This window comes from Branchiostoma lanceolatum, chromosome 7, assembly GCF_035083965.1.
Source record: "Branchiostoma lanceolatum isolate klBraLanc5 chromosome 7, klBraLanc5.hap2, whole genome shotgun sequence".
Taxonomy (NCBI): Eukaryota; Metazoa; Chordata; class Leptocardii; order Amphioxiformes; family Branchiostomatidae; genus Branchiostoma; species Branchiostoma lanceolatum.
Window position 1 is genome coordinate 9,161,212 of NC_089728.1, and position 17,841 is coordinate 9,179,052.

At 43.6% G+C, this 17,841-nt stretch overlaps 2 protein-coding genes across 4 annotated transcripts; one reads left to right on the plus strand and one right to left on the minus strand.

The window, feature by feature from the left end:
• Nucleotides 1-213: 213 nt before the first annotated feature.
• On the plus strand, nt 214-2,007 carry LOC136439078 (uncharacterized). Its single transcript, XM_066434236.1, has 4 exons — nt 214-352; nt 653-847; nt 1,361-1,454; nt 1,617-2,007. The coding sequence occupies exons 2-4, from the start codon at nt 655-657 to the stop codon at nt 1,723-1,725; spliced, it is 396 nt and encodes a 131-aa protein (XP_066290333.1). The 5' UTR covers nt 214-352; nt 653-654; the 3' UTR covers nt 1,726-2,007.
• Nucleotides 1,994-17,747, minus strand: LOC136439062 (sodium-dependent noradrenaline transporter-like). 3 transcript variants are annotated; one of them, XM_066434212.1, is made up of 15 exons: nt 17,526-17,747; nt 10,649-11,001; nt 9,625-9,759; nt 8,920-9,163; nt 8,449-8,587; nt 7,984-8,118; nt 7,688-7,791; nt 7,377-7,501; nt 6,080-6,192; nt 5,626-5,754; nt 5,342-5,441; nt 4,744-4,844; nt 4,028-4,195; nt 3,526-3,600; nt 1,994-3,239 (listed from the first exon to the last, which is right to left on the minus strand). In XM_066434212.1, exons 1-15 carry the CDS (start codon nt 17,711-17,713, stop codon nt 3,216-3,218), a joined length of 2,133 nt encoding a protein of 710 aa, XP_066290309.1. In that variant the 5' UTR covers nt 17,714-17,747; the 3' UTR covers nt 1,994-3,215. The 3 variants fall into 3 exon arrangements, with proteins under 3 accessions (XP_066290309.1, XP_066290311.1, XP_066290310.1); XM_066434214.1 differs by lacking the exon at nt 17,526-17,747 and adding an exon at nt 15,091-15,251 and having other exon boundaries at nt 1,999-3,239; XM_066434213.1 differs by lacking the exon at nt 17,526-17,747 and adding an exon at nt 11,572-11,757 and having other exon boundaries at nt 1,999-3,239.
• Nucleotides 17,748-17,841: the final 94 nt, after the last annotated feature.

Consider the following 17,841-nt stretch of genomic DNA (forward strand, 5'->3'; position numbering starts at 1 on the left):
AGATTCGGACACCACTAAACAGTGGACTTGTCCAATTTTACTTCCGGTTTTACGTGAAGTTGTGCAATACGTCTACGTCATCGCTCTTTTGTGCAAGGGAAATGCCCATTGGCTATTACTAAGCCTAATTGCAACCAATCATAGACTAGACTAAAAATAGCAATTGCGTCATGTTGATAATAATACCATACAAATTGTGAATATAAACACGGATACCTTAAACCTGCGACAACTTTTTCAAACCGGTGAGAAGGAGACGACTGATACCGCGAAAGGAACAGGTTGTGTTATCAACTGACCAGTAAAATCTACAAGGATTTTTTTCATCTCTACTTTGGTCCAGCGCAGCTAGGTAAGAACTTGTCCTTATACCCATTCATAGTCCCTTTGTACGCGTTAGCTGAATAACGTTACCTTCTCTTTGTCACATTGATACATGTGTGTGGCATACATGTAACGTTATATATATATAGACGAGAAAACTACATTCCACGGCTTCATGTCCGATGACGTAAAATATTAAACATGAACTATGAAGTTCTATTTACCAATAACGTTGGACGTTTCGCTGATGAATACTATATGTGAGCTTGTAAGGACTAACCAGACCTGTCTTTGTAACGAAGGAAAATGCTTTATTCGATGTACGTAGATATGGCAGAGAACTGTAAGGAGAACGCTCGTAACAACTACTCCCGGAAGTACAAGCTTGCCCATCGAGACAATGTCAAGAACCGGCCCAAACCGCCTGCCGTGCTGGAGAACAGCCGCTGTCGGGACTGTCTTGGTGGTTACGACAAGAAGGCTCAGTACGAGGGTGCTTGTGTGTGTCACAGTGGCTTTCTAGGTAAGATATTGACATTGTTCAAAATTGTCCCTTCATGATCAAGTTGATTACGTAAGTACAGTGCATTGCCGTGTGTGAGTGTATGCGCGTATGTTGTGCCAGAGGGAGCAGTATGCTTTCTGTATATATATGAGGAGGTGAAGTCTGCTATCTCTTGTCGCCTTTTTGTTCATGAAGCGCAGGGAAGCGTTGTTTACGTTTCGTTGTTTCGTTCAGCTGGCGGCGTGACGTAGATCCCAAACACGTTACATACAGTTGGGCAATCTTTACCATGGTTGAGGAAAAGCACTCCCTAGCGAGACTTTGCGCATTGCGCATTTTCAGTACGTAAATTTGTGATACCTTGATAAAACTACAAATCATACTAATAACATGACACCAAGGAAGTTTCAATGTCAGTAAACCGAAGTGCTACTTCTTTTGTAAAGTGATATTCGTGCTGTTGACATTTCCTACTAAGTTTTATGTTGTTGATTTTGTGATTGACAGAAATCAAACCTGTTTGTTTTCCAGTCGCCCTGAGAGGAAGCTCATACTTCAGATGGACGTGTTGTAACGTGGTGTCTGACGCCAGCACACCCACGTACCAGGAGCATAAGGACACAGGGTAGGTTTCACATTTCTCAACATTGCAGTTGAAATTATGTTACGTAGCGTTTCGGTGGACTTCCTTCTCTCTTGTGTTGATAGTTATTGTACCTGATGTAGATACTTGAAAGCTTGTTGTTTGGTGGACCCATGCTAAAGCTGATTTTTGGGACAATAACAGGTGCAGCTCAGGCAGACATCTCTGGCAGCCAGACAGGAAGTCCAGCGCTGGTCATCGACGGAGACACAAGAGACGAGCACTAGCAGAGGAGATCAGAGACTGTCGATGAACAACTGGGAACAGTACCAACATGTGTCGCTAAGCGGCGCCTTGTACACGCTTTCAGGAGTTAGGATTGGGCGCAGAGAATAAAGTTTTGAAAGTAATAAGAGTATATCAACAGTGGTTTGATAATGATAGCCACTGACCTGTATTCATATTGTACATTTTTGTTTATTGCGATCAGAGGCAATTTTTACTAACCCATCGTAAAGAGTCTAGAATATTGGCAAACAATTGGTTGTATTTACGTACGTAACGAACAGAAATAAAACGCATTGCAGACACCCAACACACGATGTATACGTGTTGTCTTTGGTATATATAGCACTGCAAACAAACAATCACTTACTTTTAAACAGCATATGCCATCAATAGTCTTCCTTTTTTGTTTACAATAGATAGAAAAAGGATACGTTGACAATCATGATATTACGATAGTTGTTCCATGCATGCTTCAACCGTTTACATATATCTTGTACAGATTTTACTACAAATTGCCACGCTTTACGGCCGTACTTATGTCAGACACAACTAGTCTGTCAAAGAGTAATATACGTCTTACCTGACAGATACTACACGGTAACGCACTGACATTCATCTCCAAGTCTTGTACAGCAATATTGTAATCAAATAACAAAGTTAAATTCTGTTTGAGTTGAAGAAGTATCAGTGGTGATGTGAACTGAATAGCACTCGGGACTATGCCTTTCATCCCGCTACTACATCACAAGATACAAAAGCATAATGGTAAGCATCGGGGAGGTAACCGTTATTTACAAGATAGTTGTACATGTGCCTTAGCTATTTACTTCACAACACAAATAACACAATTCAACGTTCTCTTTTCACCACTTCACAACAAGAATCATATATGTATATATAGTTACAGACACTGCATTTCACTTCAAACAGCGAAAAATTTGAAAACTTCTTGAAATCTATAGATCTATCAAAGACAATCTGCTACGAGCGTGGTGTGTGCTACACTTCCGATGCTACGACTGATCTTGGTACCTTCTGTTGAAAATGTCTTAACAAGGATTATATTTATATATGACTACATGTAACCTTATATGAAGATTTTTGGTATCACAGATCAAATGCTTACTTCATCGTACGTTCTTACGTTCAACAACCTGTGGTAATGACGTTTGAAACGATTGACCTTTGAGAGCACTTACTGCTCAGAGGTCGCATGTGGGATTTATCAAATAAGTTTCATGACGAATTTCCGGCCTAAAGTAAGCGGTACAACTTGCCAAATCTCCTTGATTTTTTTTTTCGTGTCCCGGTTATGAACAGCGTTCATGAAAAACGTCATCAAATTTCCTCACTTTCCTCTCGCAGTCCTTTAGCAGTTTCTACCTGCTTAGACATGTACATCAGCTGAACGAAGCTATGACAGCTAAACTGGGGATCTCAAGACGATTCTTCTGTTCGTGATGATCAGGCAGTGAAGTACTGGCAGGTAGACCCTGGTCCTTCGGCTTCGAGTCTTTAAATTGCCAGCCAATGACGAAGCTGTTGAACAATTACACAGGGAAATACGTTATGGATATTAAAGAGATGAAAGTACAGACACCATCGAACTAGCTAGATGGAAAGCTCGGCGTGCGCTGGCTATAGTAGCGTAGATTGTGACTTTGTCATGCACACGTGGATAGGATTATCCTGTTAACCATGTTTTAACATGTAGTGCCAAGTGTCAGAACGTAGGTGGTCTGAACTTGAACTATTGTCACGGAATGTTATGATTTACAAGTTGAAAAGAGACACGTCTGCCATCAATTTTGGGTATTTTTCTTACCTGGAAACGTTTGACCTCCCCCTTGTCTCTGATCTCGTCGTGTTCGAATGCTGGTGTTATGGCGTAAGCCAGGCGCTGTTGGAAGGAATGGAAGGAAACAGATGCTGACATATCAAAAACCGTACATGTATTTAGGATATGTGTAAAGGAACTCATGCACATGTAAGTGTGTAAAAAGTGAACTTCTGATGAAATTATAAGTCAAAATCCGACAGCTGTCCGTGGAGGGGACAGCAGTCATATCTTGTCACTGATATTTTTTTCTTTTGACTACTACATCCATGCACACACGTGCACGTCGTCTTAATGGCACTTCAGTAATGTTGTGCATTGCTTAACATGTATTACAACGTAGACACAGTTTTCAGGCGAGTTTGAGCGAACGTCCCTAACACTGGCGACTTCTAAGGTCACAGGTTGCAGGATTTCCCCGAGATCAAAATATCAGTGTTAAATCTACTACTACTGAGACTAGTGATTCGTGATGTAGCATATTGCTTACCTCTCGGAAAGGTCCCTGTAACTTGAGAAGTTTGAAGATGGCGTACCCTGGGATGAAGACCATGGAGGAGGCGCTGAGACACCAGGCCAGACCCACTCCCCAGGGCGGGTACACGTACGTCTCGTACGCCAGGGGCCTGTACTGAACTATGCTGAAGATCGTGATGAACTGCACAGAGGGGAAGAAGGATTTCAGAAACATGGTCCACACAAGAGAAAAATGCCGAAAGTGGGAAAATGTGTCCTGTGATAGCCTTGAGCTAGTGAGGTAGATATGTGTGATTGTAAAAGAAAAACCAGGTCTAAAGTTCTAGAAGCGACAATAGTGTGGTCGCCTTGAGTGTATACGTAGTTACCAACTTGGGATGTGATACTAGGCTTCACTTCTTGAATACAGGAAGAAATGACTTATTGTCTGCGATGCCATGTTTATTTTGTCACTTCACTTTAAAATGTAAGCATCCTGCTTTTTGCCCATCTTTTTTTCGTGCTCTCGCATTAAATTTGTATCTGTAGAGTGTGTCATCCATAGAATTTACATGCTGTTGCCTAATCAAAACGCTATATGTATATCTGCATGTAGTAACTCATTCAAGTGACATGTTTCGTCTATAGATCGCAATAGATCGCAATAGATCTTTTTGTTCACAGACCATTTTTTTATGGAGATCAATTGAACACGTGGTTGTACAAAGTTCATAAGTATGTGGTAGTTACCAGCAAGAAGAGCGGACTAACGAACTTCCAACAGAAGCGCCACCACAGGCCGGGGGTGAAGTGCAGCATCTCCTCGACATCCTGCTTGAACTGCGTCATACCTAGGTACGACACATGTGTTGTTAAATACAGGTCAGGAGGTGTCAATTAGCATGGGTACCAGCTACAGGCTTTCAGCTTTACTCCGCTCTCTCGGTCGCTTCCGTAGACTTCCGCAGTCATGGCTACGGAAGCGATCGAGAGAGCAGACTAAAGGACCAGCTACATCCATTGTGCTAATTGTGGATCCCAGATAAAGTCAAAGTCAAAGCTAAAAAGGCTGGCACCCCGGCTATTTGCCAATGTGTTAGGTACTAGAACTTGTTTCTGGAGCTGACTTGTGACACATACACAGCACTTACGAAATGGAACATCTTACGTTACTGGTCTGTCGTGATGTTTAGACCTGAACGCAAAACTTAACCGTACATTGTATGAATCCTGGAGTACACCCCAATAAATCAAAAGAACACGTCGGGTGGTTTTACATACGACAGTCTTATTGAAGTTGTAGTAAAGACTACATGTATGGGGTGAGGTGCAACTAAAGTCGCCTTACCGTACAGCCAGGACACGCCTATGGCCTCAAACAGCACCGCGAAAAGGATGGATGTTCCGGCGGCGTACTGGTCCAGCATGTGGAACATGTACATGCCGCCCTAAGATGAAACATAGATATCATAGTGACAGTATTTAGTGTGGGTCCACAATATGGTGTCTTGCCTCTCCGTGAAGGCAAAAAGTCCAATAAGGGGTAGAAAATCAAAAGCTCTGTGAATATCATTGCAATTTGTTGCACACTCATGTTAACCTGATGCATCTACGTGAGTCGTTGATCTGTACCTGACTGACGTTGATCAGCGCCAGAGCGAACTCCACGAACAGAATGACTCCCGTGAACAGCTCCCGCTTTCTGCTAAAGATGGGGAACTCGTCACTCAGACCGGTCAGGATTGCTTCCGTCCCGCCCATCTGCAAGGCAGATATAACAGTGTCGTGTGGAAAATCTGTCAATCAATCCCGTTTGCTGAGCGTTTTTAGTTTGTTCGTCGCGGATAGGACGATTGAACTTGAATAGAGAAATGCATATGGCAAACGAGCCAAACTAGACTTGCAGCTCTCCAAGTATCCTATTGCACCACTTCCACGTTACATAGTGGCACTCATGATGCAATATTCAAATAATTGTGGACGCCCACCCAGACAAACAAATAAACTAACACATAAACAGTAACACTCAATACCTCCGTTTTCACGGTGGGAGTAAAGCGTAGGCATATAAAAGAAGGCATGTTACCGAGCTGTCCAGTCCCAGTGTGATGAGCATGAGGAAAAATATGATGGCCCAAGCTGTGGAACCCGGCAGGGTCGCGATGGCTTCTGGGTAGACCACAAACACCAATCCAGGTCCTGAAGGGGGTGGGAGCGAGTCAGAACAATATCTGAGATTACCAATATTACGTACACAGGTCTGACGCTTGCACGTCCTCGATACACCATCACAGAGAGAAAACGAAGTGAACATAGAGGTTCTTTCTGAAAGCTACTGATTTTATAGAATGTTCCAGACGAGTGTCATGAGTACATGTATGTGTCGAAGCGTTGAATGTAGGCTTCCAAAAACGCGCTTTACTTATAAGGTTTTGCAACATTTGTCGTGACCTGTCCTTTAAATGTTCACATCACTAGCACTTCCCATCATGGGAAATTCTCTGAAAATTCTGATTCTAAACACACTTACAGGTAATAGACGACGAAAACATCCATCACTCTACATAGCTTGTACATGGACTGTTGCACACACTTAGAAGCTATGTCCAGAACCCAGTTCGTCTTTCGTCTTTAAGTACTTATGGCAGGTGCAAAGAGCTTGTTTATACCAGCACGACTTAAGCCTAGTCAGCCACCCGTGTTGTAGACAAAACACGCTTGTTCTTGCAGGACCTATGTTGTCTTATGTTGGATTACACAGAAGTGAACGGTAAGCTAAGAACTCGTTAACATGACCAAGCAATACGCTTGATGCTGTCAGCTGTTTGTTTAGTCCAAACATACATTAACCATGTAACGTTACCTGTTTCGAAAGCCTACTACTCATCTTAGTAAACACACATGTCTATGTAAACAGCACGTTATCTCAGAGATTTTCGGGTTTATCTCTTAGAGTATCTGCCATGGGTCACCCACTTCTGGTGAACATCAGCAGCTTCGTGGTTTCCTGTATAAACTCAGAGTCATTTCGCCATTCTTGTGCGGCCAAAAGTAAGTAACGGCTTGATTTAGACGTAGTGGTCTCTTCCTCGTGGTTAGACCCTGTAGCCCCGTACTGAGCAAAGATGATGCTCTCATGGTTTGCTATGGATTGTGCACCCTGGTATACTTTGAATTCAAGCATTAAATCATCGTTATCTGATTCTATACCTCTGTATTCCATCAATTGGCCTGCCAAAAACCATTTTGAACACGAATTGACACAAACTTTCATAACTAGATAAACAACATAATTTATAGTGTAGAACGTCATCAATTTGTAGGTGGCGTTGTGTGGTTTTCTTATTGAAACGTCGCACCAAATGTCGCTAATTATAACTCACCTTCGGTTGCGACTTTGTCGATGGGCACGCCCCGTTTCTGCGACATGTACCCCAGCACGGAAAAGATGGCGAACCCGGAGAAGAAGCTGGTCATACAGTTCACAGAACTGGTCACGAGGGCGTCTCTGTTCAACGACAAAAAGGGGACATAAATAAACATTCTTACCAAAGCTAGCTTAAACCTGAAAAAATCAAAGGTCATGTCGCTTTATACATACGTAGAACATGTTGATTATCAAATGAATAAGTGACGTGTCTTGCAGCTATTGGTATTAATTTAAGCACTGCACGCCTGAACTAGTATAACGTACCTGTAACAGTTGTTGTGAAACTTGTTGTAACTAGACAGCGCAATCAGCACGCCAAAGCCCGCACCGAGCGAGTAGAAAATCTGTTGTGCAGCGTCTATCCATACCTGAGATGTGACAAAACAACAATCGAGTGTTCCCATTTAATCTATTTATAAAACAAAATGAAATAAGTATTCCAATTTGGTCATAAAACATTTCAGATTGACTACCTGTTTGATGAATATAACACTGCGCTTGGACTTAACATTGTTTATGTATCTCTCTATCCCCCCTGCCCTATCTGGCTTAATTTTTACCTGTGAATCCATGAGTCTGTCGAAGTTTGGAGTCAGGTAGTACTTGATCCCCTCCGAGGCGCCAGGCAGAGTAGCGCCCCTGATCAACAGGATCGTCAGGACGATATAGGGCATGGTGGCCGTCACCCACACCACCTGACACCGGGAAATACAACACAGGGAAGATATATGTTTTTTCCGTCTGCCGTTCCACTGCACCACATACAGAGTAATGTAAATTTCATACACAAAACTATCACATTTAACGTATTCTTAAGACGCGGTATATACACATAGAATCATACCAGGTTAGGACTTTGATAGCCTCTGTTGCAGACTCCTTCCGGCTGTTTTTTGTTTTTGTTTTGCTTACTCGGCCAGCAATAAGAAAAAGAACGTCATAAGAAAACGATAACTAGAAAAAGAAAAAAGAAAACAGCCGGAAGGAGTCTTCAACGGAGGCTAGGACTTTGACCTCTACCTCACCTTTCCTGACGATCTGACACCCTTCCACAGGCTGAGGTACAACAGCAGGAATACTCCCAGCATACACAGCGCCAGCTTCCATTGTAGATCCCCAAAGTCTCCGATGCCTTCACTTTTGTACAGCTGTAGCACCTCGCGTCTGGAAAAATACGGTAGAGTGACTACATGAAATATAAGTCACAACCACATGGTTGCTGGCAAAGTATCATCTGTAAATGGTTTGATGATTTACCGCTAACACTAAGTAATATCGTTTGGTAATGATCGAACCTTATGGTTTCAGTGAATAACAAAGTTCTTTGTACGCAACTAAATAACTGAACAGTATTGCCCTGAGAAAGGTGACAGACGGTCATCGAAACGCCGGTCTCGAATAAAACTCTTGGTTGTGTACAAAGAACGTTAACGGACATTATTCAGTGACCTACAAACTGTTCACGGATTTAAGTTATGTGTTCAGATGCCACGTACTCGTAGTACTGCGCGGCCGGTGAGATCCCGCGACGCGTCTCGTTGACCGTGGCGTTGAAGGTGCCGTTGACAAAGTCGTCAGTGAGCTGGTCGCTGCAGTCGGCCGTGTTCCACTCGTTGTCGCACGACGTCCAGGGCAGTTTGGTGGTGAAGCTGGCGAACAGGTAGAAGAACGACCACGTGATGATGACGTTGTAGTACAAGTCGACGAAGAACGCGATGAGGATGACGGCGTACCCTACACCTATGGGCAGGAACGACATGTCTAAACTCATCTGGTACACACATTCATGAATCAGCGGTAGGCGTCTTTATTTTCTAAAATGGTTGGAAGGTGGTCGGAAAGCCACATGGTCGGACTGAATGGTCGGCATTGGCCTCTCGCTTTGCACCATATAGAAGTCAAATTCCGGGCAGTGCATTGACGACGCGTTTTGTATTTGCATTTGGACAAAGACAAGGACAATATAGCGCTGCACTCAAGTTATAACTTGTTTTAGTAACGCCACATACAAAGAACAAAATAACTTGATCACAATTGACGGAAAAACTAATGATATTTGATATATACACATACATAAGTACAGAATGGGATGTTGTGACTTCTATACATTTACTTGACGGACACCACGTTTGCACCTGTACATGTGTCACGAAAGCACTCTAAACGACAGACTAGATGAGATGATTAATGGTTGACTGTACCTTTCAGTATGGGACAGACGTGTTCCCAGACGCTGATGGCTCCTGTTCTGTTGAACTGCCCCAGAATCAGCTCCATGTAGAACAGCGGCAATCCACCAATCAGGAAGAACGTCAGATAAGGAATCAGGAATGCGCCTGCAATGACATCATACTAGTAACCAATCAAATGTCATCTTAAAAAAGCCCCCCTCTCACTGGACCCGCGGCACGCTGACGGCGTCGCTGTGTCCTAAACTGGATTTGTGTTATCCTTGACTTTATAATGGGAATATCATTCAAAACGTACACGTATGAAAAGGTTCGTATTTTGTCGATGAAATTCGTTGAGTGCTTTGTCAATTCGATCGGCCACAGTGAAACCGCCAGCGTGCCGCGGGTCCAATGAGAGGGGGGCTTTGCTAGTCAGAAATACTATCCAAGCAGAGGAGGGGTTTCGGCTGGTTTTTGACGTGTTTCTAGGCGTTTTTGTCGGGCTTTCTACTTTGTCATTTTTTTGTCAAGCCAACCCCTCCTCTGCTTGGAGAGTAGTCAGAAAGTCGACTGATATCAGTGCGATACCTAGGCAAGCCTACTTGTGACTGGGAAACGGTACGAATTCAAGAATCGTGACGGGTAATTTTTCGTTATGACATTTGGAAACGCCCGTTTTGACAAATCCAACATTTCAGCATACTTTGTTTACTGCATAACGGTTTCCCTTTCGCTAACTTGTTTCACCTACAGCATTTCGTGATATTGCTTGATTCTATTCGTTACAGTCTGAATGAGTTGTAGTTAATGTTGTCTATAGATAGGTATCAAGTCAAGGTTCTCAACAAAAAATGAAACGTTTGAAGGATAATATTCCAATAAGAACTGTCATGATCTTCCGCCGATTTCGATCTTGAAGAGTGACAATACGGCACTTCCAATATTCATCATGATCTTTTAGTCATCCATGTGTTTCTACGAAATTACAATAGTTGTGATATGGCTGCTGTTTCGTGTCAAGAATCCATCAGGAAAGAAGACTGGTATTCCTCACCTCCACCGTTCTTGTAGCACAGGTACGGGAACCTCCACACATTCGCCAAGTCCACTGCGAAGCCGATCACAGACAGGAGAAAGTCCGTTTTCTTGTCCCACGTCCCTCTGGTCTTGTCTCCGGCGGGATCGACCGTCACCACGCCCGTCTCCGCGTCCAACCTCTCCTCGCCGTCCGCAGCGCTTACCGTGTACCCGCCGGTCGAGCTGGCCACCACCACCGAGGACTTCTGGCGGAACCTCGCTGGACCTTCCTCCGAACGAATGGTCTGCAGCTCCATGTTTTTGACCACAATTAGCTGGAGGGACAGGCCTCCTACAGACTGGACTAGTGCCTTACCTAACCCGGAACATCTGCAAGATCAAGAAAAGACGATCTTAACTTTAAGCTTTGCTAAAGATCGCTCAGCTCACAGCTTGATAAATCATGTGTTCTCAGCACTGCCAAGGTTGCCAAAGTCTCGCCGGGCGGCAAACAACACTGATATTTATATAAACCAGTGCCGGTCGAGTTGGTCCTTTGAGTGGTACTCCGCGCGAACAAATATGAGTGTCTTGCAGATACTATTCCCGCGAACGTTTCACACGCCACTTTTAGTGTCAACAATGTTGACAACACCTCAAACATCTCAACAGTAAGTGCGGGCGGACGTACAAAGAAAGGTCAGGACTCTTCTAGTAAGTTACTTGTTGACCACACAACTTATATGCTTGTTCGTTTCACTATATCCCACTCTTTCAGGGCCTTTCTGTTCTATACCCCATTCTCTAAAGAGTTAAAGGCCCTTTTAGAAAAGATTTCCAACGAATCCAAAACCAAACATGGTTTCACGGTCATGCCATTACAAGCCGACTGCATACATTGCTCAAAAGCTCAGGTTATTCTTAGTGCGATTGGAGTTTTCGTCTTGGACAAACGCCTACCTGTGTCCGCGAGAACACCCACGAAATCACCCTCCTGGTCCTGGTCCAAAACCTCAAATGAATGATTAGACCTATTACGTCAAACACTTGTGATATTGCGGGAACATGCGGTAAACTTCGAACGTGGAGGTTAGCTCGAGCAACCCCCATGCGGCGACCTGTCATCAACTAACGATATGATTGGTCACGACGGACGGCGTAACTGTCGACACCTTCAGAAACGTTGGACGGGAGGTCAAGGGTCATCGATCTCCGGGACATAGCCGAACCCGGGTCAAATCTTGTCACTCACTCTATTATTAAAAGCGAGCCGTTTCCGGGCCCAAAGTATCTGAGATCACAGAATTGTCATTAATAGCTCATGTTCTCAGCATACGGTTTCCTTTCATCAAGAACATACATTTTAAAACTGACGTCATACATCTACAGACAGTTTTAGTAACTCCTATTAAAGTCGATATCATTAAAGATGCAGAAATTTTCATCAGTACCCATCCTAGTAGTTATGGAGAGGATACGGAGCATGGTAGGTTGGCACTTTGTATCGTGGACCAGTCATTTATACCGGAAAGTCCGGTCGCAGATACAAGAGTCGAAAGTTGTCCGAGAATTAGCTGTTCTTTTATGTAGTTCTTCAAACTCTTTTTCAAGATCTGACTTAGTTAGTCCTGGCCCTGGACTGCCTCATACGAGTATTGTAAAAGTTGAACTCACTACTATAAGCACCCTTTTAGTGATGGCCTTGCCGACCACAGGCGCCTTGACCCCGCCGTAGTGACCGCACATTTGCGCGGAGCGGGGAGAGGTTCTCTCCTCGCACCTGGTTTATCTTGTAACATAATCTAAGACACCCGCTGGTCCTGCCGACATTTCTTAGTGTCAAAAATGATGGACGACCTCTACGGAGAGAAGCAAAAATCTACAAACACGTCCTCCGCCGACTTCAGTAATCGTCTGTTTTAGCCTTGGCGAGGGTCATCTGAGGAAACGTTTACCGCCCCAAGGGTCTTGAAAGGGGCATCTGGCGAAAGTTCAAATGACCCGCGTTTCTTTGTGCGCCCGAAAGAACTGTTATTAAAGCTTTTCTCAATCTTCAATACCGCCAATGTGTACTAGGAGGGAAAAAAGAGAAATGATTAACTGCATGTTCTCTTTCCATTAAAAGTTGATTGTACATGATTTTGTCATAACCAAAACGGTGCAGTTGTGCCCCATGCCACTCTTATTGTCGGGGTAATTTGACGACCAATTTAACTCAGAGATATTACGTTTAGTGGTCAAAAATGTCAAGAAAAAACATTATCTTACCTTGGAAGATACTTTGATATGTAAACGCCACTGAGGTGGGGGAAAGAGATTTGTAGACTACATGATTTGGCCCATATGGTTGGTTCATATTGCTTTCTCTGCTTAGCACTCATGTCCAGCATTTGGGAAAGAGTATGGGAGTTAAACACACATCACTACCAGCGGACCAACACCCTGCTGTAGCGATAGCACAAAATTGTGTGGCCCAAGGGCTTAGGAACGGAGATGGGCGTCACGCCGCCACCATATGCACCAAAGTATGGCACAGGAGGACTTCAACAGCATATCGCATCTGGACAAAAACAATCGTACACCTGTAAGGCTGTCCTACCATACGGGAAGTTTTCTCTCAGTTCACTACCTACATTTAAGTACATGCCGATCACGTGCAACCTTCGTACTCAAGATTACCCAAGGTTACGTCTTAAACTCCTGTCCAACCTTAACAAACGTGCCCTGACGATAAGACACATCATCACTGACAGTTTATCACAGATGGGCAGCCCGTCTTTGATCTGTCCTTGCCGCGATGACAGCTCCATCGCCGCAGGATAGCAGATGACCCTTCGCCTGGCCTTTGGCCGTTTGTGCAAAGTCAGCAACATGTCAACTCATCGAGGTCAGCAATGGTTAATCTATGTGACTCTCGGGAACACGCGTAATGTTACCTTGAGTAAGTTTAGATACATGTGCTGACATGAATGATACAAGCTATCCTATAGATGAATTCAACTACATTCTAGAAGGAGGCAGCCCTTATTGTATACAATATATCAAAGAGTGTTTAGACCTTATAACGTTATAGAGATCCTTAGAACTAGTAGTGTAAGTGATAAATAGGTAAATATATCAAAGAATGTTTTGACCTTAGAGCAGCCTACTAGTACAAGTGATACGTTAAACTGTCTAATAACCCATACACTTCTACGCAGGTTACTTCTTTTGTATCCAATTGTTTGTTTGCATATATAGTTGTAGAAGACCTTACGAAAGTCGCTGTACTTTTATCGTGTCAATAAAGATTGTAACGACGTGATGAGACAGACTTGATGTAAGGAATATTTGTTGATCGGCTTAAAGCCTGCTTATACGTAACTTTTATATCAAGATGACGGACTAGATTATCCTTGCCCATTGAAATGAAAATATGATATTTCCTATACTTTCAAAGGGTAACTAAAACACAGATAGTTTGAAGAAAGCTAAAGTCTATAGGAAGTCGACTCACTACGAAGGAGTCGTTTTAGGATTTTAGAAAGCCAAAATGTGGCCAAGTGGTCACTGCACTCGCGCTGTTTGTTTTCTTTGGTCGTGCCGTGCTGACGACACTGGTAAACACGCATTTCCAGAGGGCGCCCCCATGGGGACGGACCGAGTAAACAGAAGAACCACCGTTTGTCGCGACCTTGGCTCCGCTGCGGTATGTTCAGACCGCCAAGTGAGGTGAAATTGCATTGGCTATCACGAACAGTCGCTTAGCGATGTGCGTTGAAATGGGAAATTCAGCTGTACTTTTTTTCTGACGAAACACGACTACCTCCCATTCGGTTCTGAGGGTGCCGCGCAGAACACTGCCAATCTGTTAGGTCTTCTACTGAATAAACTCAAAACTCCTCCCAGTCTTGGTGACAAAGTCTCTGTCAGAAGATAGCATGTAAACGCACACATTCGCTGACTGTGTCTTAACTTTCAACGGTTAGAACATCGGTGTTACACAGCAAATGTTAGCAGCTAGTATTTGAATCCACCAGTACAAGAAACATTTGCCAAAACGAAGTTCCAAGGATCAGTGTGCAAAGTGCTTTTCCAGGCACTCCGACCTTGTAGTTTACATGAGCCACAAGTTTTTAGTGGCCCAAGTTCACAAATGTGACATCCAGCTTGACCTGCGGGAATGTTAACATTCCCTTTGATATATTACAGCCTCAACATTGAGGACGAAACCGGATTGATATTTCTATGATTTAGTACAGAACTATGACATTGGTCTTCACAGAATATTTAGTGGTTCCTCATTATTATACTCTACATATGTGCTGTTGTCGCGAGAATACTGAACAAATATGAAATAGACTGCGGGTCGTCAATATGTCGTTTCGTATCTACAAGAGGATTTCACGACAGAAGTCGCACCAACCTGAAGCTAGCCCTCGATTCGGCCTTCGATTGCCAGCGGCCTACGAGGACTAAAAAGAAAGACAGTTCACTTACCCGTGTTTGACAGAAAGAACAACTTTCTTCTGAGACTTTCCCAACAGAAGCTTCCAAAGACGTCTGTCGAGGTTTGAACATTTCTGTCATAACACCTGGATATTCGATTCGTGCTGTTACAACTAGAAACCAACTAGAGTTTCTGCTCGATGGAATTTGCAGGAAATGACGTTCTTGAACACCCCCCCCCCCAAAGTAGTTGTCATACAATTGCTCCACGGTTACTACAGTTGACCCTTGAAATGTAAGAAATGGGCTTTTCAAGAACTGAAATGTGGTTCCAAACAAAATGAATGAATGACATTGACCCCGACTGTAAACATGGCTCTACTTTCGAGTTTTTTTCCTCACTCGATACACTCATTGCCCACTTACCGAGAGATACAGAAAAGGTGGCTTGGCTACTTCTTGATAAAGATTCCAATGTCTTTCCCTTGTTTCATGCATAAAAACAACAAGGTGATAAATGTTATGCCAGAGTAAAGATAAGACAATCAGTCTTTTATTTGAAGAGAAGTAACATTGAGAAGATACGAGCTCGAGCCGCATGGTAGTGTAAATTGTGGTACCCATTTGCCTTGTGCTAAGTGAGACACATGGTTGGCATCAGGAAAACAGTAAAACACCTGGATAAGGCCAGGAGACTATCTCGGCATTGTTAAAGAGCGCCCTCTTGGAATTCTGACAGACACGACAACTCCAGTAGTTGTCTGCAGGACTGGCCTATGCCATTCATGAAGAATGTTTAAACCTGTAATGTCTAAAACCCGACCGTATCGTGAGCGGTAGAGCGGCACTTCCAAACAGAGATTTTTACATATGTCCAAATCATAGCTGACAGTTCCACAGTCCTCTAACAGCTATTGCCCATCATGGATTCATTGCCCATCATGTCAACAGCAATGTACCTAACAAACGTATTTTTTTACATCTTTGGGACTAAACCCTTTTCCCAGCCTTTTTGCAAGTCTAACATATGCCTTGGTAACTGGCAAACGGCAGAAAATCGCTATTTAAATGTGTACTGTTATTTATTCTCTCGCACACGTTTGCAATGGAACTTTAATGGGTAAATGTTACGTCGCAGTCCTGATTACCTGCAAACTGCCAATGCCGCTCGGTAGTGATTACGCAAGGGTACAATTTTCGTGTTTGATCAGAGATAGTGCATTACCATGGTCCGTGCGAACTTACAAGCGAATGTACAAGCGGGAAGTACATAAGCATACGGCATGAAAGCGAGTAGAGATTAACTGAGGAATTCCAAAGTAGCTTCACTTTAATGTCAAATCCTTGGTTGTGTTCCAAATTCGGAAAACGATGCGTCACCAATAAGTTAAAATGGAAAAAAAACTGAAATAGACTACAATGGCCCCTTTCTATTGTATCAAAAGCTTTTTATGGAGGATAAGTCGCGGTATAGAGTGACCCTAACGAAGTATGCAACGCTACTCCGGTTGCCAGTCCATGATCATATGTATGTATGTATGTATCAATATTTCCCCGTCCTTGTTGATGAACCCTACCCCGCTTGACTATGTTCCAAAACAAAGATAATCTACGTTTGCCCGTCCTTGGGGGTAACGTTGAATTATGTTTACCACCCATGGGGCTAAACTACGTTTCCCAGTCCCCGTCCTTGGTGCTGACTTGTGTTACCCCATACATGTTGCTGAAGTATGTTTCCCCGTGCTTAGTGCTGAAATATGTTTTCCTGTTCTTGGTGCTCACCCTATGTTTACCTTTCCTCGGTGCTGATCTATGTTTTCCTGTCCATGTTGCTCAAGTATATTTCCCCGTCCTTGGTGCTGAACTATGTTTCTCTGTCCTTGGTGCTGAACTATGTTTCCATGTCCTCAGTGCGCAACTATGTCTCTCGGTCTTTTGTGTGGAACTTGTTTTCCTGTCCTTGCTTCTGAACTATGTCTCCCTTTTCTTAGTGCGGAACTGTTTTCCCTGTTCGCAGTGCGGAACTATGTTTCCCTGCCCTTGGCGCTGAACTATGTCTCCCTTTTCTTAGTGCGGAACTGTTTTCCCTGTTCGTAGTGTGGAACTATGTCTCCCTGTCCTTGGTGCTGAACTATGTCTCCCTGTTCTTAGTGTGGAGCTATGTTTCCCTGCCCTTGGCGATGAACAACGTTTCCCTATCCTTTGTTCTGAACTATGTTTCCCTGCCCTTGGTGCTGACATATATTCCTAGCTCGTCTCGGTGCTGAATTTCCCCCGTAGGTGTATGGAATAACAGTATCACGCAGATTTCTGTGGCCATAACTTATTTCGAATACTAACCAACATCGACCCAGTGCGTACGTGCTTCAACGTTTACAAAGATAATAAGAGAAGTATTAATGGTGTCCTTGTGCAAGATCATCTTTGAAGTATGGTGATAGTATATACTCTGAGACCTCAAGATACACAGAATGAAGGCTACTCACTTTGCCAATTGGTCTTGAGGCTCCATCTCTTTCCTAGACACAGACATCCCCGTCGATGTTCTTTTGTTGTCGATTGTAGGGTTTTGAAGGTTACTGCCTCCTAGCTTACATGTGCTCATGTAAGCTACTGAGAGCCCAAGGAATAGACGTATCTTTAAGGTTAAGATCGACCTAAGACGAGTCACCATGCGCCATCGTCCACTCTATTGACCAGTGCGACACAGCGTGATAATCCAAACTGTGGAGGCCAGGCGACGTCTCCGCTAGCCATAGAAACAGGATTGATTCGTGGGAATTTCTGCTAATGACAAGTCAT

Bases quoted from the DNA above. Each gene is read 5' to 3' on its own strand.
- LOC136439062 (XM_066434212.1), bottom strand. From the start codon at position 17,713: ATGGTGACTCGTCTTAGGTCGATCTTAACCTTAAAGATACGTCTATTC. The intron at 9,164-9,624 runs GTACAGTCAACC...TCCTGCCCATAG, and splicing joins CGTCTGTCCCATACTGAAAG to GTGTAGGGTACGCCGTCATC. The intron at 5,755-6,079 runs GTAACATGCCTT...TCTGCCTTGCAG, and splicing joins CACTGGGACTGGACAGCTCG to ATGGGCGGGACGGAAGCAAT.
- LOC136439078 (XM_066434236.1), top strand. From the start codon at position 655: ATGGCAGAGAACTGTAAGGAGAACGCTCGTAACAACTACTCCCGGAAG. The intron at 848-1,360 runs GTAAGATATTGA...TTTGTTTTCCAG, and splicing joins GTGTCACAGTGGCTTTCTAG to TCGCCCTGAGAGGAAGCTCA. The intron at 1,455-1,616 runs GTAGGTTTCACA...GGACAATAACAG, and splicing joins CAGGAGCATAAGGACACAGG to GTGCAGCTCAGGCAGACATC.